This window comes from Hyla sarda, chromosome 2 (assembly GCF_029499605.1).
Source record: "Hyla sarda isolate aHylSar1 chromosome 2, aHylSar1.hap1, whole genome shotgun sequence".
Taxonomy (NCBI): Eukaryota; Metazoa; Chordata; class Amphibia; order Anura; family Hylidae; genus Hyla; species Hyla sarda.
The window spans coordinates 203,727,334-203,754,621 of record NC_079190.1 but is presented as its reverse complement, the minus strand read 5'-3'; the positions used below and the strand labels follow the sequence as shown (position 1 = coordinate 203,754,621).

General features: G+C 39.0%; 1 protein-coding gene across 1 annotated transcript in view; it reads left to right on the top strand.

Annotated features, from left to right (window-relative positions):
* Nucleotides 1-336: 336 nt before the first annotated feature.
* Nucleotides 337-27,288, top strand: part of TMEM47 (transmembrane protein 47) — a 162,343-nt gene continuing 135,391 nt past the window's right edge. Inside the window, exon 1 of the mRNA XM_056556155.1 lies at nt 337-902. Within this exon, the coding sequence (XP_056412130.1) occupies nt 683-902 (220 nt within the window). The 5' untranslated portion in view covers nt 337-682. The remainder of the gene's footprint in view (nt 903-27,288) is intronic.

Sequence of the window (27,288 nt, the reverse complement as noted above, 5' to 3'; positions counted from 1 at the left end):
AAAATGTTGATGCAATTTTCTGACAAAAAAACTAAACTAAACCTCTAAACATCAAAACTAATAGACATGACAACAACCTGCTGAGGAGTCTCTATAAATAGACACTAGTTTCTTTCTAGATCAGAATAAAATGTGTCAACTACTAATTCTACTCCTATTGTAGGAATGTAAGCAGAGGCAGAAAAGGAAGACGTAGACGATGCAGATGTCAGAATGAAATGCCATGGATGCTCTCCTCCATGTACATGCCTCTCATTGTCACCATGCTCCCTGCCTGTCCCTCCTCTGGAGCAGCCAGTGACGTCAGCAGTTTGGCCGGTGCCCTCTTTGCAGCCAGCAGGAGGAGAAAGAGAGAGAGAGAGAGAGCAGAGAAGAAGAAGGCAAAGAAAGGAGAGGAAGGAGGGAGGGAGTTATGCAAAGACGGAGGTCACTGGGTAACAGTTCTCTTCTGTCCTGGAGCAAGGAGCAGCCAGCAGCATCTGAGTCTGGGAAACAAGTGGGAGACACAGGGGAAGGAGGCAGAGAAGAGCTCCATCTCCTCCACAAGGCATCAGATAAGCCTGTTCCGCCTGCTCTCCTGCCCACACTTTGCTGTCACTTCTCTTGGCACCAGTGCCACTTTGTCGTTGCCCAGCATCCTAGCCTCTTCGCCTAGCCTGTCTGCTGATCCTGGGAGGGGAGCATGGCTTCATCTGCCAGTGGGATGGAAGAAGTCCGCTCGTCGGTGCTCACCCCTCTCAAGCTGGTGGGACTTGTGTGCATCTTCCTGGCCCTGTGTCTGGATATCGGAGCCGTTCTGAGCCCAGCCTGGGTGACGGCGGACAACCAGTACTACCTGTCCCTATGGGAGTCTTGTAAGAAACTAGGCAACGATTGGAAGTGCGATACAACCCTGCAGAGTGGTGAGCTACTTCTCCAGCTACCTACACGCCTAACATGCCAGCTGGGCTAGACTGGCAGCATCTGTCTGCCTGCTGTCTGCTGCTGCTGGCACTTGCCTTACTTTCCCCTGCTCTTCTGGGGTCTCATCTTACTCTTCTGCAGATCCCATCAGGCTGGGTGTAGGACCTTTGGTTATTAAAGGTTTATGGTGTCTCCTATTATCTGCAGCTGCACCATAATCTGACCTAAACATCCCCCTAAGGATTCAGTGTCTTGCATGTACTTTCTGTCTCAACCTAGTTCAGTCGATATCAGTCTTTCCCAACCAGGGTGCCTCCAGCTGTGGCCAAACTACAACTCCAAGCATGCCCGGACAGCCGAAGGCATGCTGGGAGTTGTAGTTTGGCCACAGCTGGAGGCACCCTGGTTGGGAAACACCGGTCGGGTTACCATACCGTGTAATGAAACAAGGTAAGAACAATTATAACCATACTAAACTATACTAATTATAACCATTCAGGTTGTCTATTACCACTAGTGATGGGCGGCAGGGGCCATATTCGAATTTGCGATACTTCGCGAATATATGGACGAATATTCGTCCTATATTCGCACATTCGCTATGTTCGTTTTTTTATTCATGGGGAAATTTGTAATGAAATTCGCATAGTACCATGGACGCGATTATATCTTTCACCTAAAAAGAAGGGAGGGATCAGTGTCATCTGACTGGAAGTGCCGATATTTACGAATGTTTGCATATTCGTATATTCGCGAATATTTACGTTTTTTGCACATTCCCCCTCCCCCCCCAAATAATCTGCACCATAATATGACCTAAACATCCCCGTAAGGATTCAGTGTCTTGCATGTACTTTCAGTCTCAACCTAGTTCAGTCTATATCAGTCTTTCCCAACCAGGGTGCCTCCAGCTGTGGCCAAACTACAACTCCCAGCATGCCCAGACAGCCTCCGGCTGTCCGGGCATACTGGGAATTGTAGTTTGGCCACAGCTGGAGGCACCCTGGTTGGGAAACACCGGTCTATATTCTTTGTGGTGAATATATATCACTATATTTTATATATTTGCAAAATCGCAAAGGGCCGATATTCACGGTAAAAATTCGCATTTCGAATATTCGCGCTCAACACTAATTACCACAACATGCATTGACCTGTATTTACCATATATTCAAACCAAGTTATTCTTGTAAATGCAAGTTAAAAGTGACATGTACCCATGGCAGCCCATTCTTTTAATTAGGGTGCCAAAATCTCTATCAATATCACAAGTCTATAGATAATCCCCATTGTTTCTACTTATATGAGAATAGCCCAGTATCCAAATAACTGGCTAGGTGGCAACCTTCACTAGTATTTCCTGTCATAATGCTAAATATCACTTCTGGGTATGCAATGTTAAAGTAATTCAGTAATATTTTTTGGCACAGACGGAATAATATTTTTGTTGCATTCCAAGTGAACACTATTATTGCTGTCATTTGTCCTGGTTTTCTTATTTAGATGAGATGAATCATCCGCCAGATACAGCAGTTCCCCAAGTGAATTCAGAGCCAGTGGCACTGAATGGCCATCATAATATCACATTTAAGCCTTCATTTCAAGTTACGGAGGAAAGGATTGTAACAACAAAAGTGCTTGTTTTTTTTTTTTTCCTACAAAAAGAAATGTATTATACATAAAACCTGAATGTAACCAAAGCAATACCAGGCTGCCATTAGTGCTGGATTCATCTATCAGCCGAATATTCACTCACAGGGTTATCTCTTTACTATACATTGCCAATCGGTTTCTTCTGCATCTGCTTCTGCACCATTAGTTTTTATAGGAGGCTCATAATATGCATTATGTTTCTTATGTTCTGCAAAAACGCAGAAAAAACAGTGTCTAATTTTATCTATTCCAACTGTCTTCTAAGTTACTGCTGCCAAATCCCTCACCATCTTGCTCATAAGTAGTCATTGCAATATGAACTTCCCAGCTCTTTTGATATTTAAAGGGGTACTCCGGCGCTTAGATATCATATCCCCTATCAAAAGGATAGTAGATAAGATGCCTGATTGCCGCTGGGGACCCCCGTCATCTTGCACGCCACCCCCCCCCCCCCCATTAAAATCAGTCCCCAGAGCATGTTCGCTCCGGGTCTGATTACTGTAGATCATGGGGCCGGAGCATTGTGACATCACGGCTCTGCCCCATGTGACGTCACGCTCCGCCCCCTCAATGCAAGCCTATGGGAGGGGGCGTGACAGCTGTCATGCCCCCTCCCTTAGGCTTGCATTGAGGAGCGGGGCATGACCGTCACCGTGGTCGGTTGTTGAAGCCTCCAGCGTTTCCGGAAGCCGCAACAGGTGGGTCCTGCAGCCGAGATCCCGGGGGTCCCCAGCGGCGGGACCCCCGTGATCTGACACCTTATTATAAGATGTCTAGGGGTGGAGTACCCCTTTAAGTTTTCCAAGCGGTTTCTTCAAAAATTGGCACTATGAACTATGAATTGAGCAAACATTTTATTTATTCATATATGTCTTTATTTATTTATGTTTATTTATTTATTTATTTGTGTGTATGTTTGTTTTAAAGTTTTGTCAGCAACATTTTCTAGTTCTGGAATCTGACCACAGACGGATGTATCATAGAAAGTCTCCTTATCAAGTGTTATCCATTGTCCCAGTCCATTGACTTTCTTTTCTGATATCCATGGTCTCTAGACACATTTTCTCTTCTCCAGATAGAAAAGGACTTAAAAAGGAGTATTTGCATTTGTTAGCAGCTGCATTTTTTCGCAAGCATGTTTGAGGGATTGTGGGCTTAAGACTGGATGCAAATAAGTTGAGAGGCCATGACAAAGCTTGTTGGGAAGAATACAAGGTGCCTGATGCTATTTCTAAAGGCTCGCTTCATGTCAGCTGTCTGCCTTTTTTTTGTGCTGGCAAACAAAGGAATTGCTAGACAATATGAAAAGTGCCTCTTTTTCACACACTTAAAAGTCACAAATAAGAAACAGATGTGATGTTATCCACACCCTGGTATATTTGTCTTAATCCTTTTGTCGGTCACTTTTGTGAAACTTTACGCAAGGAGCTTCATTTTTTGGGGCTATAAAAATATTGGACATTTCAAGGTCATTAGACAAGCCCAGGTTTCACCAGCTATTTCTTGAGTAAATGAATAATTATGCCTGAACAGACCCTTTATGTCTGACATCTGTGGCTTTCTAAGGCTGTATAAAGGGGCAGTTGTGGGGTTGTCATGCCCCCTCCGAGCTGCATTTTATCCTAATGATTTGGGGGAAGAAATTGCAGCACTACAAAAAATGCGATCAGTGTAACTTTCTAAAGAAACAATGATTATGGTTAATCTGAAGATAAAAATGGAATTCTAAAGCTAGAGACATACCAAACCTAGCGCTGTCCCTTCTATGGTTACCACAGTTTATTTTCTTTCTTACTTAACCAAAGCTCCTTATGTGGTAGCTTTGAGAACGTTCACATATTTGTTAGCTGGATGCCATTCAAGTTCTCATACAGTAATTGAAGCCTTTCGAGTTGGGTTTTGTGCAAGTTGTTTTCCCATTTGGTATGCGGTAGAATAATGTCCAGTTATGTGAAAGCAGATTCCTGTGGCTGCTCTGTAAAGGCATCTCATGTAGTTCTGGTGGCAAGAAACCACTTTAGATATTTAGGATGTGCAGACTATGGTAAAGTATGTACCAAAAAATGTGTCACAGAAGACAAAACAAACATTTTATGTACTTTGTATATAATCTAGATGGTTTTCTTAGTTTGTACAGAAAACAAGGTAATGGAAAGAAGGAAATAACTCAGAGTGCAAGGTTCATAGTATAAGAGATAGATTGACATGCAGATGGATAAATATGTCTTCAATTAGGTAGATTAAAGGGGGTTCACTCACAATATAACCCCTGTCCACATGCCCTCTGATGGACCAAGTATGTCCATGCAATACATGAATGACTATTTATTTAGGTATGTGTGTAGCTGGCTGCTGTTTTACCAGTGATAAAAATTGATCATTGAAGTTTGGAGAAGCTAAAAAATGATTGGTCTTCCTGAAACAATACCCTTAAAGGGGTTTTCTGTGATTCTGACAAATCCACCCTATGTGGTAGCTCTGTGGTAACCTTTCTGGGGGACTGCCCGAGCCAAAAATCTGGTACAATATGTGCTAAAAACTGTCATACTTGACTTGCACCACATCTTGAATGTGTTTTAGACACTTTTTCACCTCACTTGATGGACTGGAGGAGCTTAATAGAAAGTGGACTTTGCTTCATTGAAAGGGTGCAGGAGTTTTGGAGTGCCAAAATGAACTAAATTGTGGAGCACATTTTAGCTGTAAACCTAAACTAGCTAATAGATAGTGCAAACTTAGAGTAGACATTTTTAACATGCACCAGATTTTCTAATGGCCTGAACCGTTGTTCTGAGCCATTATAGACCTGATTTGTTAACTGTGTAGTCTAAGTTTACACACCACCAGAGTCTTTGTGTGATACAACAAATGACCATGTGTATATGCATACAGCATATAGGACTGGTGACAGAGTCAAAGGCCCAATGATGAAACTTGGGAAATGTAATACTATGGGTGTATACAGGGCCTCCATCAGGGGGGGTAAAACCCATACTTTTTCACTCACTGACCGTTGAGGCCCTCACATTACACACTGACTGACTGTACTCTGAACAATCAGTCATTCAGTCACAGATTGTCATAAGTCTTTAGCTGCACAGCACGTACATCCAGGACTGGCAGCCGCTGTCCCTTTAAGATAGCTGCAGTGGTTGACGGGAGGTACATCCGCTGCACTCTGCACGCTGATGCTGGCACGTGACCATGGTGCCGCTGTGGCCTGGTCCAGAAGAGGAGGCCAGCGGCAGGGTGCAGCGGTCTTCCGGCTAGAGAGGGGAGCAGCAGAAGGACGGAAGAGCCTATCTTGAGGAGGACAGTGGACGGTGGCACAGAGGTTAAGAAGTGTAAAAAAAGAAAAATATATTACTGGGGCTGGGGCAGAACTATATAGTGGAGTCTGCAGTCTGGGGGGCAAGGGCTGAGGCCTACAATGATATGAGGGCAACAATTATCAGCAGAGAAGGGCCTACAATAACTATGGGGCAAGTTGCTGCCATATAGTTTTTGTAGGCCTTTTTTTTTGGGCAAAAGTTGCCCCATATAGTTGTAGGCCCCTTCTTTGAGAGGGGCCTATAACAACTATATGGGGGTAACTTGAACTTGGGAACCTACCCAAACTATATGAAGCACCCATAAAGTTTGGGTAGGCCCCTCTTTTAATGGTTGCCACCCATATAGTTTGGGTCGGCTCCTCTGTTAATAGTTGTCTCTATAATGGGGGCAAGTATGAAACAATACCGGTGACTAAAATATAGCTTATATTGCATAACCCCTGAAGGACACAAATGTACGCCCTTGCAACCACTTCCACAGTTTGTAGCATGCTCAGAAGCTGAGTGGGCTTCATACCTGATGGATCCTGGCTGAATTGGGGGTGGGTCCTAGGGGGCGGAGTTGGCATGTACCCTAGGGTCGGGGTGTGCCATGGGGGAGGGCTAGGCCTTCTTATGGCAGCCCTGGGTGTATACAGATATATAGGTCTGCTCTTTATTTTATATCCAAGTTTTTCAGAAATGTTGGTAAATCTTGAAAACCTCTCTTAGAATAATACCAGTTTCGGGAGAACTGCAAATTAGAGATGAAGCCTGCAGAAATGTCCAGAAGTGTTGATCCTCATGTATACAAACACTGGGTGGCTTATTCAGAAAAGTCATCTGAAATGACGGGTACTTTTCAAGTTCACACAATGTATTTTTTCTTTGGAAAGGGACAAAATCTTTGGCAGAAATCTGAGCTATCTTCTCTGATTTCTGTGAAGCATTTTATAACTTAGATGTCAGTTTTAGATGTCAATTATCACCAAATGAATGCTACTTAACATGTTTTATTTTGAAATACACACAGAATAAGTAATGTGCACTTATTAGCGTATAAAAAATTGCATGCATTAGTTTACAGTGTAAACTGGGTGAGATGTATATTACACAGAGTTTTCACACATGCTATGATGCAGAATATGTACCAGAATATGCATGCAAATATGCCATGTGAATTTACCCATAATGTGAAATTCTTAGGGTAGGGTCACACACAGCACATACACAGCGTATTTGATGCTGCGAGAAATCTGCTGGGCAGCAGGAAATGCGCTGCGTATGCACTTGGAGCAGGTACACAGGACTTTCCCTGCTGCAGCCCTGCAGTGCAGTGAGGTTCATAGGCAGGCCGAGCACACCAGCATAACTGTAACGCACTGCCTGCCTCCAAACCTCACTGCAGACACAGGGCTGCAACTAGGAAAGCCCTGTGTGCCTGCTCCAAGCGCATACTCATTGTATTTCTCACTGCATATCACATTTATTGCAGCATCAAAGCAAATATGCTGCAGGATTATTTATAAAACTTGTCTTAAAGAAAGTCCAAATGACAGTGCGGCTTTCAGTTTCCAGAACAGTTTTGTTGAGATGCTGTTGGTTGCTATTTGCAACAAAGACAGTTTTACATTTAGACATTTTTGATATATCTTCCCCATACCGTACAGATATGGCAGAACTAAATAAAGAACAAAACTACCATGGTAGTTCACCAATATCAATCACAAAGTAGCTTTGTCCATAGAAAGTTACAAAATACCACATGTTGTCTAATGGCAAAGAAGCTCTGTTACTTCTATATATATAATTTATATTCTTCTGGAGTATTTTACATAGTACAGAAAACTATCATGTGTACTGCTTGATATTGTCATAGATGAAATATGGTTTCAGAGCATGTGTCCAAAGCTTGAATGATAACATAAAATCCATAATGCAGTGTTTAGCTAAAATTATTTTCTGCATGCTTAGCAAATGGGTAGCAACATTTGGACATCAGATTCTCAGCTAGTAACTAATTAAAAACAGTAACAATGTTTCAACCAAGGTATAAAATAAAGTCCAACCGTGTGAAGTAATTGTAACTTCAATTTGGCCTTCTAAAAATTCATTGTCCTATTGCTTCAAATTGTTTCTATCTCTTTTTATCTATCTATCCATGTATCTATCTATCTATCTATCTATCTATTTATGATCTTTCTATCTGTATACCTATTTTGTTGTAGAGATATTTAAACAAGACCTTTCCCATTGGAAAATAATGAGGAACAAAATGAGGAATTGGAACAAAAAGTGAAGTGAAAAATTACAGTGATCTTATGAAGACAAGCTCTATTCATATATCATATTAGATTGTATAGATGCCATATATAGGGGTGTCCCTTCTAAGAGATAGAAAGGAAAGAAATGTTTTCAGTGTTTGTCCTAGCAAAGGTTACTTCAGAGGAAATGTCTGGGCAGAAGAGGAAGGTGAATGATGGGTATAGGATCACCAAGAAAAGTAAAACTAATATTATACAGTACCTGTTCTGCTCTTCTAGTTTTCTTCTGGTAGGAATACATTTTTGTTTTAGTTCCGGAAGTGTCTTGATTGTTCAGGCAAAGTATGTACAGGAGCAGGGAATCCTGTCGATGACAGGAGCCCCTACTTCTGTGCAGTACACTGAGCAACTGGTCCAGGTGCCGAATGCATGGCCCATTGAATGCTGAGAGTGGAAGATGTGATGTTTACAGTATTGCCACTTACCTCTATGCTGGTTATTGTACAGGAGCAGGGAAGGAAGAAATCTAAAATGAATTAAAAGTTCAGATTCTAATGCATCCAAATGTGTTTATGCAATGATTCACTCATCTGTGTTGCTAATATAAGTACCCCATAGTGACAAAACATTCCAGTCAAGTATTCCAAGAATATGCTTACTCACAGCTCTTCACATTAGTGCTTAGCTGTGTTTTTTGCCTTGCTGCTGCTATTTGTGCCTTGATTCATGTTTGAAGTGTGGGGCTTCGAGGGGAGGGTAGTTTGTTACTTCATACATATTAAAACATTGTGAATTGCAAGGATGAATGCATATTTCTGACTTTTAGAAATGGCAAAATAATACAGATGCCCTCAATATCTATCTCCTACATTATTTCTTTTTAATAATACTTATTATTTCTAAATTATGCATGCAGTGTTAAATACTTTTTAACACAGATTATTATTAAATTTGACCCCTACAAGAGATTGGCCACATATATACGGCTATATAAAGAAGGCTTAGGAGCTGAGTTCACTTCATACATGGGGCGTGCTTGCTGCTATCAGCAGCCAATACTGCCCATCAATGACCGCCATCAGAAATCATGCCAATGCCAGACATTTATCCTCCAAAATTTTCAATTAATAACTATCGTGGCACTTAAAAAAATTTTGACAGTTGCCTGTCCTGACACATCTTCAGGTACCAATTGGTTACAATGGCAGCCAGAGGCCTTCTGAAGGAGTCTGTGCCATGGTGTATTTGCTTTTACAGCTTGCCACAGGTCGGCTATACTAGTGGATCACAGATTTAACGGTTAAATGCAACAATAAAAATGTTTAACCTGTTCAACCGCACTATAACCCAATACACTGGGTTATAGTGCGGGTGAACAGGAGACCGATGCAGGGTCTCCAACTGCTATACTTACCTGCAGTCCAGAACCACAATCCTTCAAAGGCCACCCTCTTCCAGTGCTCTGAGGCGGTCCTGCCAGCTAGATTTAAATATTCATAAGCGCCGGTCATGTGAGTACTCGTCCATACTGAGCGCTGATGTGACCGGTGATGCGTGGCACTTATGAATATTTAAATCTAGCCGCCAGGACTGCCTCAGAGTGCAAGAGAGTGCTGGAAGAAGGGAGACTTTTGGAGGAGCAGGGTTCCAGACTGCAGGTAGGTATAGCAATCTGAGACTCCGCATCGGTCTCCTGTTCACCCACACTATAACCCGGTGTATCGGGTTATGGTGCGGGTGAACAGGTGACCGTTTTTCTTTACACTATATAGGCAATTTAATGGTCGCCTACAAAAGTCCCATAATGAATTTAAAAAAGCCAAAACATATTTTTTTATTGCCAGGTGAGGAAATGCCTGAACTTAATATATACAGCTATTAAATCTTCACAGAGAATAATGTAAAGATAAAAATAAAAAAGGAATTTCAGAATTAATTGTTTTTGGTTATATCACATCTCTGGAAAAACTGAATGAAAAAAAAAAAGATCTAAAAGTCTAGTTGGACCCAGAATGGTACCAATAAGAACTGCAGATTACGATACAAAAATAAGCCTTAATTAATCCATAGACAAACAAAACAAAAAAATGATAGGGCTCAGAACAGGGCAATTTTAAAGATTTAAAAAAATATTAAGATAAAACAAAACTGTAAAAAAAAATTGGTATTACTGTATTCATGCTGAACCACAAGATAATTTATTTTATGTTTCACAGTGTTATATAATAAAATAAAGGTTGTTATTACAAAGTACAACTTGTCCGACAAGAAATAAGCCCCCATAAAGCTTTGTCGGTGGAAAAATAAAAGAGTTTTGGCTCTTACAAGGCAAGGACTATAAAACGAAAATGCAAAAATGAAAATTGGTTGCATCCGCAAGGGCTTAAATATTGCAGAAACCTGGTCATTTTCTAGACTGTCTCTGTAATGTAGTTTGTATTTCATTTCACTGAAGCGGTGATCTGTTGGCCACGTGTTCACAAGTTCCAGTGCGTGATAACAGAGCAGTAACAAACCCTCTACCCTGTAGCAACTGTGTATATTGTGTGAGTAAAGTCACACTTTACAGTGACAGGTCTGTGAAATAGCTTATCCCTGGCAAAACAAACAGAAGAGGACAGAGCCAGGCTGTTGTGAGCTGTGCCTGGCATGAGTCATGTGACACATTGACTCGTCTAGCACAAAGAGGTTTTGACTAGGAACATGAGGGAATCGGATTGCCACCTGCTGAAAATGTCCTATGTAACTCGTGCTTATACAAGAAATTCATCCTAAACTTATAAATATTATATCCATAGATAAAGCTTCAGACACAGATGCTGGATAAGGAGAAACCGACTTTCAGAATTGCTATACACATTATGTGCTGTTTATGATACATTTTAACTTGTGAATGTTTATAAATAAAACCTTATGTAAAATTAAGCCATAAGTGTTCTTTCTACAATTCATGCACTGCAATAATCTGCCTGTAGTATATAGAACACAGTTAGGAACAATATTTTTTTTCTGTTTTCCACACTACAGGACACTTTACAAATCCAAACTGCAATAGAGAAAATATTTATTTAGGTTAAATGGGAACTGTCAGATACAAAACATTTTAAATGTTGTGCATCTTGACAAAACATTAACTTTTCTAATATACTTCATAAGAACATTTTATTTCCTTTTTATAGAAATCATGGCTTTTAAAATCATGGCTTTGTCCAAGCTGAAGCACAGGCATGGACAAAGTCCAGTAAGTGAGGGTGGGCTAGCACTCCTCTGACTGAAAGGACAGTAGAGAGCACAGAGGAGTAATATCAGACAGGAGAGAGCACAGAGGAGTAATATCAGGCAGGAGAGCACAGAAGAGTTATATCAGACAGGAGATAGCACAGAGGACTACCATCAGACAGGAGAGAGCATAGGAGTGCTATCAGACAGGAGAGAGCACAGAAGAGTACTCTCAGACAGGAGAGAGCACAGAGGAGTGCTATCAGACAGGAGATAGAACAGAGGAGTGCTATCAGACAGGAGAGAGCATAGAGGAGTGCTATCAGACAGGAGGGAGCACAGAGGAGTCCTATCAGACAGGAGAGAGCACAGAGGAGTATTATCAGACAGGAGAGAACACAGAGGACAGAAGAGTACTATCAGACAGGAGAGAGCACAGAGGAGTATTATCAGACAGGAGAGAGCACAGAGGAGTGCTATCAGACAGGAGAGAGCACAGAGGAGTATTATCAGACAGGAGAGAACACAGAGGACAGAAGAGTACTATCAGACAGGAGAGAGCACAGAGGAGTATTATCAGACAGGAGAGAGCACAGAGGAGTGCTATCAGACAGGAGAGGGCACAGAGGAGTGCTATCAAACAGGAGAGAGCACAGAGGAGTACTATCAGACAGGAGAGAGCACAGAAGGGTACTATCAGACAGGAGAGAGCACAGAGGAGTGCTATTAGACAGGAAGGAGCACAGAGGAGTGCTATCAGACAGGAGAGAGCACAGAGGAGTGCTATCAGACAGGAGAGAGAACAGAGGAGTGCTAGCCCACCCTCACTTACTGGACTTTGTCCATGCCTGTGCTTCAGCTTGGACAAAGCCATAATTGTATAAGCCATTATTTCTATAAAAAGGAAATAACATTTTCTTATGAAGTATATTAGAAAGGCTAATGTTTTGCCAGGATGTACAACATATTAAATGTTTTTAAATCTGACAGTCTCCATTTAAATAGCATGACAGCAATTTAACTATTAATGAAGCTATGAAGCAGAATGTAGCTGGAGGATTTGAAAAGGAATCTGTCAGCTGCAATTCATGTTCCAAAATACTGACAATGTAAGGCTATGTTCACACTTCCGTGAAGACATTCCAGAGAGTGTTGGCGCCGACATAATGCTGGCGCTAAGACCGCATTGAACAGGTTCAATCTTTGTTCGGTCATGGAAAATGGAATTAACACTACAAAAATTCCACCCCTCCCAGAAAAAACATGAACAGCCTTTTGGCGGAATCTGCTCTGAAATGCATTGCTGTCTATTGAGACTGCACACTGGCGACTGGCCCTAGAGGTTCCGAGCTTGTTTTAAACAACATTTCTTCCTGGAATATCTATAGGTGGAGGTTCTATAGTGTGAATGAGCCCTTAGAGCAAGGAAGGACACAAGGAACATTTTATATATCTATCTGTGCCCTCATAATGTAGAAAAATGATTTTATTCTCTGATGCCAAGTATCAAAGAGGCCTTCTCAAGCATGTGAAGGGCTGAGGGCTGAAACATCTCCTTTGTCATCTCTCATCCATGCCTCTGCTTGATTGATAGTTAGCTTGAAGCCAAGCCCTGTTTCCAAATCTCATACCTGCACACAATTTGTATGTGCATTGCAGGAATTAGATTTGGAAACAGGGCTCGGCTTCCAGCTGACTGTTAAATATAACCGGATTGCTAAATTATAACCCGGTTTGACCATGGAGAGAGTGAGCTCTTTGTTTGTATAAAAAACATACATTTATTTTAAACTTCTTGACATCATGGCAAACAGTACATAAAACAATACATCTTCATGTAAAGGTAGTCCTTAGTATAAATTAATAATGTAGGAGGGTTATGTAGGCATGCCCATAAATCTTGTCTCACCAGCAGGGATTTCTTCCTAAGTACTTCATCCATCATGGTGGATCCATCTTGAAATGTCCTTATAAGATGGCTGCCTCTGTTAGCTTCCTCTAGCTGTCATCCTCCTTGCACTGGAGGGCTGTACAGGACTTCTTGGATACCCTTGTCTGTTCCTCAGTTCCTCTGTTCCTCTCTGGAACCACTTATGCTCAAATGATGGGCATGTCTAAGATGACAGAAGGTGTGTCCTTTATAAATGTGAGTGTGTTTATCCTAATTGATCCTGTGTCTACTATCCATAAATATACAAATAGGGTTTATTAAGAGTATATGTTTCCTCTTAGTGGGTTGGCTGAATATATATTTAACTTGCGGGTGTTTACATTACATCATAGATACACTATTTCCTGATTGGATACTACTAGCTTTACAAATATGGTACTTAAGTCTTGATGAAGTTAACCACTCTAAAATAACATTATACTGACATAGGATATAGTGTGTCATCTGATGTTCTATACATTTAGACATGATGTCCTATGACAGCTGGTGAGCACATGGCATGTACTTAATAACCTTGGTTATAATATTGAAAAATATTTTTATCATTTTCCCCTAATTGAGTTTAAATACATTTTTGAACTCTCAAAATAAAGATTTTTCAATATACAATTACCATACATAGTATTAATTACCAAATCCTTACTTGGTACTCTTTTTTTTTTTTATAAATAAATTAGACAACCTCCAATAAATTAGCATATACAGTCAGGTCCATAAATATTGGGACATCAACACAATTCTAACATTTTTGGCTCTATACACCACCACAATGGATTTAAAATGAAACAAACAAGATGTGCTTTAACTCCAGACTGTCAGCTTTAATTTGTGGGTATTTACATCCAAATCAGGTGAACAGTGTAGGAATTACCACTGTTTGCATGTGTGCCTCCCACTTGCTAAGGGACCAAAAGTAATGGCACAATTGGCTTCTCAGCTGTTCCATGTCCAGGTGTGTATTATTCCCTCATTATCCCAATTACAATGAGCAGATAAAAGGTCAAGAGTTCATTTCAAGTGTGCTATTTGCATTTGGAATGTGTTGCTGTCAACTCTCAAGATGCGATCGAAAGAGCTGTCACTATCAGTGAAGCAAGCCATCATTAGGCTGAAAAAACAAAACAAACATCAGAGAGATAGCCAAAACATTAGGCGTGGCCAAAACAACTGTTTGGAACATTCTTAAAAAGAAGGAAAATTGTTCATATTACATCATATAAATGATCAGCATCCTTTTGTAACTTATTCCTTTCTCTTTCAAAAGTCTCTCATAGTTGTGTAGATTGCAAAGCAAGTGATGTCATTCTAGCTAATGGGAGTCAATCTGTAGACAAACTCAGCAGTGATGTTCCTCAGCAGTTGTCACTGTCCATCAATATCCACAAGCCAAAACAAAAAATAATGCAAAAGATGATCCTTTATCTTCCTATCTTTCTTTGATTTCATCTGTTGAACTACAGATCTCAACAAATAGTCCAAAAACTCATCCTTTATGTTCATGTTATAACTTAGAAAAATAATAATATCAGTCTCTTGTTTTACTTGTCATGGTCGCTTGACTTGGAAAATATCAAGAAAAAAATAAAATAAAAACAATAAAATCTTGATTGAAGATAAACTATACCAAAAATATTGGTAATAAATAACTTCTATTATATATTAATCACAATATACCACAACATTTCATATCATATACCTTTATATTTTTGAATATTAAATTAGTATTAGAAATATTATTATTAGAAATATGCTAAACATATGCTTATTCATAATATTATGACTAATAAATCCTGGAATCACCTTATTTTAACCATACATTTTTACAAATAGTGTACACAGGATATGAGAAAAATAGGGCTTATGCTATTTGTGCAAATAATTATGCCATAAAGGAATGCTTTTAGGAGAGTTTTAAATACAAAGAACAAAACAACCTGGTCTCCAACGCAGCTATTCGCTCAGCTCATCAGGGAGACAGTCTAGGTCATAGTATCTCAGCAGGGTGGAGTGGCAGTGGCCGGGATACCATGACCTAGACTGTCTCCCTGATGAGCTGAGCGAAACGCTGCGTTGGGGACCAGGTTTTTTCGTTCTTTGTATTTAAAACTCTCCTAAAGGCATTCCTTTATGGCATAATTATTTGCACAAATAGCACAAGCCCGTAAGCACTTTTTTCTCATATCCTGTGTACACTATCTGATAGGACCATTATAGTACAGTGACACGGTCCTGAGGCATGGGGGTCGTCCTTATTAGGACGAGTGCCCCAGCTACATGCCACACAGTGAGGGGAAAGTGTGAATAGGGACCTGATTGCACTACAATTTGAGGGATTGATAGGAAGTGTAAGGACAGCACATATTAGTCTTCCCTCCAGTATTTAACCCATCATATCCAGTTTAATCTATGCCCTGGGAATCGTGCAATATTTAAAGGGATCACCCGAATTGACTTAGTAGGGGGCTCTTTCTTTGGTGCAATAGTCATCATATATAACTGACTTAATTTTGTGCAATATTGGTGGTGGTGAATAATATATGTTTGGTTTCTATACTCTGTGATATACTTTCCCTTTGCAGATACAGGTGAATATTGGTACAGTTTTTGTCTGTAGGGGTTATATGTGTTTTATCAAATTATACCCATTAAATTGTGATTTTATATCTTGTAAGTCATACCCCAGTTTTTTGAGTTGATTGACTTTTTGTGGTAGGGATAAGAGGCTAGCCCATAATTGACTTTTTTGGAGCTAATTAAGATCTGGTTTAGTATAACTTATGTGGCCTGAAATTTCTTAAAAATAACTGGAATAAAATAAATAAAAGATTAAATTAAAACAAATATTAGGGGAAAATAAAATAGAACAAAATACCCCAAGAACCTACAATAATAACATTTGAAATCATGTAATTCTGTAATTTCTTTTCATATTAGCATTAACATATCTGTATTTATATGCTAATATGTAATAATCTTATTCAACCTTATTTCCATTATTCCAAACATTATTTTATATTTCTTTGAACATAGCATACTTCAGTCACATATTTTCTATCACAAAATTCCAATACCTTTTTGGGTGCATAAATTCTCCACACTCAGCACATTAATTAAATGTTGATCAACAGAAATGTTCTTTCATTTGATAATTTGAACATGGTACTATTAAAATATCCAATTGATTATTAATCCAATAGGCCATTTTCCCTAATAATTTAACTTATTCTTAAACTTAGACACAACTGCAGTCTCGGTACATAACATTTAGCCATGCATATGGTCCTGTCACTCTACCTTAAACTCAAGCTCGTGTACAATGTCCTTTATATCATGTGCATTATTTAAAATGGCGACAGACACATGAAGAGGAGAGGCATGCATAAAGTTATCAAATGGCTTTTAAACATTTGGAAAAATGCATCAATATGTAAGTACAATACTTTATTTAAACTTTACTAAGTTAGTTCAGTAACACATCTTATTGTGCTAATTAGTTCTTTTAACAGCGATCTCTGTTAACCATACATAGAATGCAATCCTTGTCCTTGTACATAGGATAATACAGTTTTCCAAATTTTACTTCTACAAAGAGAGATAAAAGCAGATACCATTAGTTATATATTTTTTATAATGTAAGCATTAACTTCAACATGTGCACCTCATACATGTACATATATACATACCTCCCTCCCTATCTCTTTCTCTCTCTCTAAGGAATTAATTTATTATATAATATAATTATTATAGTTATTTATTATAATTTGTTATATATCTCTACCTTTACCATGAAAAAGTTAGGAAGAGTAAAGATACGCAATTACATGATCTTTCTTTATTTTATTGATATTGTAATCCCTCACTAACATATAACATATTACCTAACTTTTTACACAATAATGCATTAATCCTTTATTTATAGCCAAGGTCCATTAATCCATTAAAACATTAATACTGTTTTGTATCCAATGTCTAATGCTGATCTGATCAATAGCTCAAATATACCTTTCCTCAAATGTTGAAGCTCATTCGTGTGTTTAATTTCTCTGATACTTTTAAATTCTTTTTCCTAAGCAATTTTAACAATGCATCATATTTGCTACTGGACCTGTCAATCACAGTGCCATTTGTAGAAGACCTAGTTAAAGTTGCATTTTTCAGCTGTGCTATTATGATCACGTCACAGACTGTGCTGAATCAATGTGACCAGCTGTCACATCGTACACCTTGTGGCTTTCTGTCCCGTTTCTTTCTAAACTGTCTTGAAGAGCTACTACCTTTTTAAATTGATTTATAGCATTTGTATTATCTTTATATGGCTTGATTTGAACATGTAAGGCTTTTCTGCTCCGTTCATAGATTTTGTCTTGATTTTTGTAATTCTTATTAGACAATGTTGGGGTCATATTCTCTTTTGGCAAATTCTTATTATCCCCTTAAGGACCAAGCTCATTTTTACCTTAAGGACCAGGCCAATTAAATTTTTGCGTTTTCGTTTTTTTCTCCTGGCCTTCTAAAATCCATAACTCTTTTATATTTCCATCTATAGACCCATATAAGGGCTTGTTTTTTGCTTGATCAATTATACCTTGTAATGAAACCTCTCATTTTACCATAAAATGTACGGCAAACACAAAAAAATATTTAAATGAAAATTATTTTGCACATTTTGGAGGGTTTCGTTTTCACACTGTATACTTTACGGTAAAAATGACACGTGTTCTTTATTCTGTGGTTCAATACAATCAAAATGATACCTATGGCTAGATACTTTTATATTTTTGTACCGCATAAAAAAATCTAAAACTTTTTGTAGAAGATCAGTAATCTAAAATCGCCCTATTTTGACCACCTATAACTTTTTCATTTTTCCGGTTATAGGCCTGTGTGAGGGCTCATTTTTTGCGCCGACATCTGTACTTTTTATTGATACCACATTTGCATATATAAAACTTTTAGATAATACATTTTTTTTAAATAAAATGTGATTAAAAAAAGCAGCATTTTTGGACTTTTATTTTTTACGTTTACGCCATTCCCCGTATGGGATTAATAACATTATATTTTGATAGTTTGGACATTTACACACACGGGGATACCAAATATGTTTTTAAAAAAATGTTTACGCTTTTTGGGGGGTAAAATGAGAAAAACAGACAATTTTCATTTTTATTGGGGGAGGGGATTTTTCACTTTTTTTTACTTATTATTTTTAAATTTTTCAACTTTTTTTTACCCTTTTAATTCCCCATAGGGGACTATCTGTAGCAATCATTTGATTGTTAATACTGTTCAGTGCTATGCAAAGGGCATGGCACTGATCAGTGTTATCGGCTATCTTCTGCTCTGGTCAGCTCAATCTCAGACCATGGCAGGAGACGCCGGGAGACAGACAGAGGCAGGTGAGGGGACCTCCGTCCGCCATTATAGATGATCGGATCCCCGCGGCAGCGCTGCGGGCGATCCGATTATCTATTTTAACATGCGCATTGCCAAAGATACCTGATCATGGCATCTGAGGGGTTAATGGCGGACATTCGCGTGATTACGGATGTCAGCCGATGCGCACGGTCATACACAGGACCTAAATGTACTTCCTGGTGCGCGAAGTACCGCCAAACCAGGACGTACATTTATGTCCGTGGTCATTAAGGGGTTATATAGACTATGTGGTATCACTAGTATCTCTAAGTTATCTGTGGTATATGTTTCATCTGCCTGGTTTCTTTAGCTAGCTGTCTTTGCTGCGATACTGGGGGCCTTTTAGGTAGTTTACCTATCTCACTTTGCTCATGCTTCCTAGCAAAGTCAATAAATTTAGCAACTTTTATTAATGTCATTTTCTTTGAAGCTATGGCTAAAATTACCTGATCTAAAAATTGTAACTTTTTTTTTTTTTATAAAAGTTGCTATCATATTTTGGGTTTTATCCACAACAGCATTTTTCCCATGAGCATTTTGAAAGTTTTTAGACAGACTGACAGTAATGTCAGTCTGTCTACATCATCAAATTTTAACCATTCATTGCCTTGGAAACTTTGATTTAACTTTATATTCCTCCAGATTTCTATTGGAATCCACAGTCTAAATTTTTTTTTTGTTGTTGTTCTGTTAGACCATATTTTGCTACATGTGATTCAAATATCTCTGCATTTCTCGCTATATGTAATTTCTCATGAAATGCAGGCATTTGACTTTTTGTCTTCATTAACCCCTTAACGACGCAGGAGGAATATTTACGTCCTGCGCCGGCTCCCGCGATATGAAGCGGGGTCGCGCTGCGACCCCGCATTACATCGCGTCGGTCCCGGCGCTCATCAACGATCGCGGCGATGTGCGGTATTAAGCCTTTAGAAGCTTCTAAAGTGAAAGTGAAACTATCCCGGCTAGTCAGTCGGGCTGTTTGGCTAGTCAGTCGGGCAGTTGCGGCGTCCCGAACAGCTTACAGGACACCGGGAGGGCCCTTACCTGCCTCCTTGGTGTCCGATCAACGAATGACTGCTCCGTGCCTGAGATCCAGGCAGGAGCAGTCAAGCGCCGATAACACTGATCACAGGCGTGTTAATACACGCCATTGATCAGCATGAGAGATCAGTGTGTGCAGTGTTATAGGTCCCTATGGGACCTATAACACTGCAAAAAAAAAGTTAAAAAAGTGTTAATAAAGGTCATTTAACCCCTTCCCTAATAAAAGTTTGAATCACCCCCCTTTTTCCATAAAAAAAAAATAAAACAGTGTAAATAAAAAAAAAATAAACATATGTGGTATCGCCGCGCGCGTAAATGTCCGAACTATAAAAATATATCATTTTGGTCACTTTTTATACCATTAAAAATGAATAAAAAGTGATCAAAAAATCTGATCAAAACAAAAATCGTACCGATAAAAACTTCAGATCACGATGCAAAGCAGGGTATCATATATATATATATATATATATATATATATAAGTAGGGTATCATTTTAACCGTACGGACCTACAGAATAATGATAAGGTGTCATTTTTACCAAAATATGCACTGCGTAGAAACGAAGCCAAAACTTACAAAATGGCGTTTTTTTTTCGATTTTGTTGCACAATAATTTTTTTCCGTTTTGCCGTGAATTTTTGGGCAAAATGACTAATGTGTCTGAAAAGTAGAATTGGTTACGCAAAAAATAAGCCATAATATGGATTTTTAGGTGGAAAATTGAAAGGGTTATGATTTTTAAAAGGTAAGGAGGAAAAAACGAAAGTGCAAAAACTGAAAAACCCTGAGTCCTTAAGGGGTTAAATATGCTTGCTCTTTTACATTTAAAATCTGATCCTTTATTTGCATTGATCTGTCACTTTGACTAACTGCACTTTACTTAGGTCACCACTACACTGGATTGTAAAATCTCTTTGAGACACACTATTAGTATCGGGTGTCAGCACAGACATATTCTGAGCTTGTCCTGTTACATCACTATCACACTGTATAGCAATATCTTTACTGCTATCAGTCTTATTATCTTCTTTTTTTAACAAAGTCATTGAATATTTTCACCTCTTGAAAACTATTCCTTGACTTCTCTTTTTCTTTATGTACAGAGAGCAATTTACAATCTATCTTCTTATGAATAGCTTCATAATATGCATATAATTTTTTCCACAATATCTTCAAATCTATCCAATCATGCACAAAACAGTTTCTTGCCATAAAATAATTTATCAAAGCAATACTCACAAGATAGCCCACTTGTATCCCCAGCCTACTTTGCTGGCACGTCTGTTCTTCAGATCACTTCTCTGTGTCTGGCACTTCTTATCTCCAGCAATGGTCATCAGCTGACTTTTCCTGTCGTCCTCCAATGGTCCTTTAGGTTCATGTCTTCCGAAAGCTTGAATATGGCATGCGTTTGTCTTGACAAACACGAATGGCTGGCTCACCAAATGTTAAATATAACCAGATCGCTAAATTATAATCCGGTCTGACCATGGAGAGAGTGAGCTCTTTGTTTGTATAAAAAACATACATTTATTGTAATCATCTTGACATCATGGCAGACAGTACATAAAACAATAATTCTTCCTGTAAAGGTAGTCTTTAGTATAAATACATTATGTAGGAAGGTTATGTAGGCATGTCCATAAGTCTTGTCTCACCAGCTGGGATTTCTTCCTAAGTACTTCACCAGCGTGGTGGATCCATCTTGAAATGTCCTTTTAAAGGGGTACTCCCATGGAAAACTTTTTTTTTATAAATCAGCTGGTGTCACAAAGCAAAGAATTGTAAATCACTTCTATAAAAAAAATCTTAATCCTTCCAGTAATTTTTAGGGGCTGTATACTAAAGAGAAATCCAAAAAAGAAATGCATTTCCTCTGAAGTCATGACCACAGTGCTCACTGCTGACCTCTGCTGTCCATTTTAGGAACTGTCCAGAGCAGCATATGTTCGCTATGGGGATTTTCTTCTGCTCTGGACAGTTCCTAAAATGGACAGCAGAGGTCAGCAGAGAGCACTGTGGTCATGACATCAGAGGGAATGCATTTCTTTTTTGGATTTCTCTTTAGTATACAGCCCCTAAAATGTACTGGAAGGATTAAGATTTTTTAATAGAAGTGATTTACAAATCTGTTTAACTTTGTGGCACCAGTTGATTTAAAAAAAAAAGTTTTCCACAGGAGTACCCCTTTAAGATGGCTGCCTCTGTTAGCTTCCTCTAGCTGTCATCCTCCTTGTGCTAGAGGGTTTTAAAGGACTTATTGGAGACCCTCGTCCATTCCTCAGTTTCTCTGTTCCTCTCTGGAGCCATTTGTGCTTAAATGATGGGCATGTCTATGATGATTGAAGGTGTGTCCTTTATAAATGTGAGTGTGTTTATCCTAATTGATCCTGTGTCTACTATCCATAAATATACAAATATGGTTTATCGAGTATGTGTTTCCTCCTAGTGGGTTAGCTGAATATATATTTAACTTGTGGGTGTATACATTACTTCGTGGATACACTATTTTTGGAATTTGAATGTCAGCTGACAGATTCTCTTTAAAGTATTTGATCCTATCAGCTGTCATATGGAAAAATTTTAAGGGTCCTTGCACACTTCACAATTTCTGCCTTGAGAGATTATGGGCTGAGATTCCGGTGCAGCAGCCTCCAATTGTCTTCAATAAGATTCTGCTGCACCATACACACTGCTGAATTTCAAATTCTGGACTCCATCAGAATGAACGCAAAGTCTTTAAACTGCATCGGCCTGGAAATTTTGTAGTGTGCAAGGGGGCTTATTCCTACAGTGTTGTTATTCAGCATCCATGAACACCTCCAAATTTTATATATATTTTTTATATAAACATATATAATATATTAAGATTAGCAGAAGCAGAATGTTAACAAAAAATATTATATTGTAACCATTGTTGGTTCCAGACCAATTGGAGATATAGTCACAATGGGTCCCCTTATGTTTTAAATGTCTTTCATCATTTCATGATTGCATTCATCAATTTTGTTGTCACTGATGCTTTTGTAAACATGACAAAATTATTTTTCTATCATTCTACCAAAGAACACACAAAAAGACCACATACCCTTAGAAGAATAGAGGAAGCTGTATGCTGAAAACGTTTGTATTTTATTCCTTTTATTAACAACAATGTGGGTGCTATACTTCTATAGAAATGTTTTCTGTTCCCCCTGTCACATTTGTATTCTCTATAAATATATATATATATATATATATATATATATATATATATATATATATATTTCTATTTTTTTTTTATAAAACAAAACAATTGTGCAAAGTACATTTTCAGTCGAGTGAAACATGACAATGCATAGACGTTACATCTAAAATAACTTATTATCCTGTCAGGGAAGTGAAATACAACATCAACAATGTTGGCTACACATAAAATAAATAATATCCTGTAAACACATATAAAAAAGGGAAAAAAAATCAGAAACATTCAAAAACTATCTTTTTTGAGTAGAGCTATACTTTTAATTTAAGTAGAAGGGTCTGAATGTTTAAATGAGTAAGTGTTCCAAGTTCATGCCATTGTTAAGGGACTTTTTTTTCTTTACTTAGAAACTATGGGGGAGATTTATCAAAACCTGTCCAGAGGAACAGGCCACTAAAAAAGGAAAGAAGCGATCTGATTGGTTGCTATGGGCAACTCAGCAACTTTTCCTCTGGAAAGGTTTTGATGAATCTCCCCCTATGTGTAGTTTTTTGTATGCTAACATTTTGTAATAGTAGCTAGAAGAGATTGCTATCTTCAATAGGTTGGTTGTTTCCTAGGTTAGAGTTAGCTTTGTTGATGGTTAATTGGGTGCAATATAACTGATATAACTATGTCTGGTCCCATTTAGGAGAGAAAATATTTGGAAAAGTCTACGGTTGATAAAGTTTCTGCTAGGTGTGAATATTAAGCTTCCATAGCTGTAATGAATTGACATAAGAAACCAAATGTGGATACAACAGGCAAATAATCCCTCTAATCTACCCTATTATTAGCTTCCTATGCATCTAAAAAGATGCACACATTAAAAAGATAGCTTGGGTCTTGTTAAGTTCAGAGTACTGAATTAGAGATTAGAGCCACCCTGTGTTGTTGCCAGCTTGTCTGTCCAATGTAAATGCCACTTGATGTATTTTGGACAGGTACTATCTTTTGTATTTTATTTGCCAACATTTTGCATATGTTTATATGTCTCCAATAAAAAAAATGAAAAAAAAGGAAATAGCTTTCAGAGGTATTAGAGATAAAGCTTTAGAGGTACGAAGCTTTTGCCCAGTTTTGTTACTGTATCTGGTTAAGGGGTTTAGCCTTAACAATGAAAATACAGAAAATACAGTACAATGAAATCTCCCTTAGTGGACACCTCCCAATAGGAGATACCTCCCAATAGCGGAAGTTTTTAATTCCCCGGGAGAGTCCCATAAGACTTAATGTATTTGCAGCCTCTGAATAGGGGACACTCCCAATAGTGGACGCAGACACACCCTCTAGGAGACAAAACACTCCTAATAGGGGACATCCAGGCTTATGTGCCGGCCCTACCTTGTACTCAGGGCCGCCATCGGGGGGGGGGGGGGGGGGGTAAAGCCAATACCCCAGTAAGGGGCCAAGACTGCTGCACCCCTCTGCAGAAGCCCCAGCATAGAATCAGAACAACACTGTTTAAACAGTGGTATCCTGCTTCTGTACGTCCGCCGGCTACATCATTCACCCGCCCCTTTCCTGATCCCCCCATGCCACTTTATTTCTCCTGTGCCAAATTATCCCCCTTTATTGCAATCTGTACCACATCATTTCCTCTTGATCAACCTCTGTGCTGTTTCATTTTCCCTTTATTACCTTCTGTGCAAATTCATCACCCCCTCTTTACCACGCCTAGTGCAATTTCTTTCCCCCCTGTGCCATTTCTTTCCCCCTTTATCTCCCTGTGCCCTCTTCATAAAGAGGGAGCTGATGAATTTACACAGAAGGTAATAAAGGGAGAATGAAATGGCACAGGGGATCAAGGGGAAATGATGTGGCACCGGGGGAAAGGGGGGATAATTTGACACAAGGCATGGGGGAATAAGGTGGCACAGGGTATAAAGCGGGGGATGAAATTATATAAGGGAGGGATAAGGGGGGATTAAACAGCACTGGGAGCTTTTACTGTTTTATAGGTAATTACACTTTGGAGTGTGTACAGTACAGTATTCAGTCATTTAGAAAGATTTTTGAGCCTTTTTTCCCAATAGGGGCCATCTCTCAATAGCGGACACTTTTGTATTGCCCGTGAGTGTCTGCTATTGGGAAATTCTACTGTACATAAAGTCCTTTAGGTATTATTGAGACATATAAATATGTGAGCCTTAAACAACAGCTCTCTAAAGGTTTATTCATGTACAGGTGGATGATCAGTTGTCAGATCAGAACTGGTAGTGTTCTTTTAAAGCCATTCTAGTTCAATGTGCTTTATGGCTTTGGTAGATACGTGTTTCCCGATTTAGGCGGGAAGTGTCCTTGCTCTACGTCCTTTGCAGGAAAGTTGTTACCCTGTTGGTTTACCAGCTTTTTGCTGGGTATCCCCATCTGTAGGGAATAATATTTTAAAGCACCAGTTGCGCAGTTGGGACCAGATTCCTTATTTCCTGAAGGGTTGCTGCTGCTAACGAGGACCAACTTGAGCTGTGAGTATAAAGCTAGTAGCAGTTTTTGTTTTCTTCTTGCTTGTATTAAAAGTACCTTGACATGAAAAAAATTGAATCCAGAAAGAACATCTCCGGGTATGGTGTCTGGTAAATTTGTAGGTTTTGGAACCCAGTGTGCACTGTCTATACAAAGGTCATAGTTTGCAAGTGTAGCAATGAAGGTTTTTAATATTTTTTTTTACATAATGCTGTAAAACTATTTCCTGGTCTGTAAAAGATAAATATTTTCTTGATTTATTTGCCATGTAGCAATCTTCTTCAGCAGCCAGTTCATGCCTGCAAGATTTTTATTTTTACATTAAAATAGCCAAATAAAATCGTATTTTTTTTTTGCAGCTTAGGCTCCTTTCACACTATGACTTTCTCCGTTTAGGAACTTCCGTCAGAAGTTCCATCACTACAGCTGCGAAACCCGGCCGTTACAAAACCCCTGACGGCCGTGACTAAATTGCATTTTAGCCTATGGGGTTTTGTAACTGCCCATTTGCACCCGTATATGCCCGTAATTCATTACGGGCGTTATACAGTGACGGGACATCGTGGCGGAAAAGTTACTGCATGTAGTAATTTTTCCGCACGATGTCTCATCACTATATAACGCCCATAATGAATTACGGGCATATGCGGGTGCAAACGGGCAGTTACAAAACCCCATAGGCTGCAATGCAATTTAGTCACAGCCTTCAGGGGTTTTGTAATGGCCGGGTTTCGCAGCTGTAGTGACGGAACTTCTGACGGAAGTTCCTAAACGGAGAAATTCATAGTGTGAAAGCAGCCTAAGCTGTATTTTCTAGTTGCCATTTTTCAAACAAGCAAGTAAATATTTAATGTAACATTTTATTATCACATATTATTAAATAAAATCAATTGTGAAATTTTTTACAACATTTATCGATCACCATAAATAATGTGTCCTCTGTATTTTATGGGTTGTTACGGAAATAGCATGTGATGTGTGTGATGTTTTCCTAATAAAGTGTATAAAAAATTTGTTTTATTGCGATTTTTCAGTAAAAAAAAAAAACTGTAGCCGAAATATAATGAACTAGTGATGTCTCCTGGCCATTGACATGGAACACACAAAACTGAGTTTTTAAATGTGCTATCACCCCTCTTGCCACTTACTTTAATATGTAAGCCAATCCATAAACACATGAGGAAAAATATAAGTGCAACACAGAGACACCTAATCGCACAGTCATGGATAGGAGTACTACAATAGAGACCAATATAATCAATATTTATCACATATTGGCAGGGAACAGTGAAGCCCTAACTCCCCCACTGCCACTGTTCCTACCTATTGCATATCCGCCCTACGTGACGGATCAACAACCATGATGACAAACCCTCCCTGCTAAGTGCTAGGGCAGCATTGTCAAAATAATAAAAATACAAAAACAGTAGGAGTCCGGAAACAGCTGGAGGCACACAAACTAACAGAGATACACTAAGACACACACACGGTCAAATCAATGTCAGCCTAGCCGAGGTAGGTACCAGGAGATAGCGGAGTACAGAAATGCAGAGCAAGAGAAGAGTCAAGGGAAAAGCCAAAGATCAATAAACAAGCAGGCATCCAGTAAGCAGGAAGTGTTAGCTAAGGTATAATCTTTTACAGACAATGAACTGATCACTGCTTCTAGCTTATATATGCAGGTGAGCAGGGATACACCTTTTTTTGATAGGTAGCAGAGCTGAAAACCACACCCAGACGACACAGGTGAGCTCTAAGCCGCTCCAGCTTACTCTTTGTGTGTAGAGCCAGACATCGCAATATTACTGTAATACCGTGACCATATAGTGG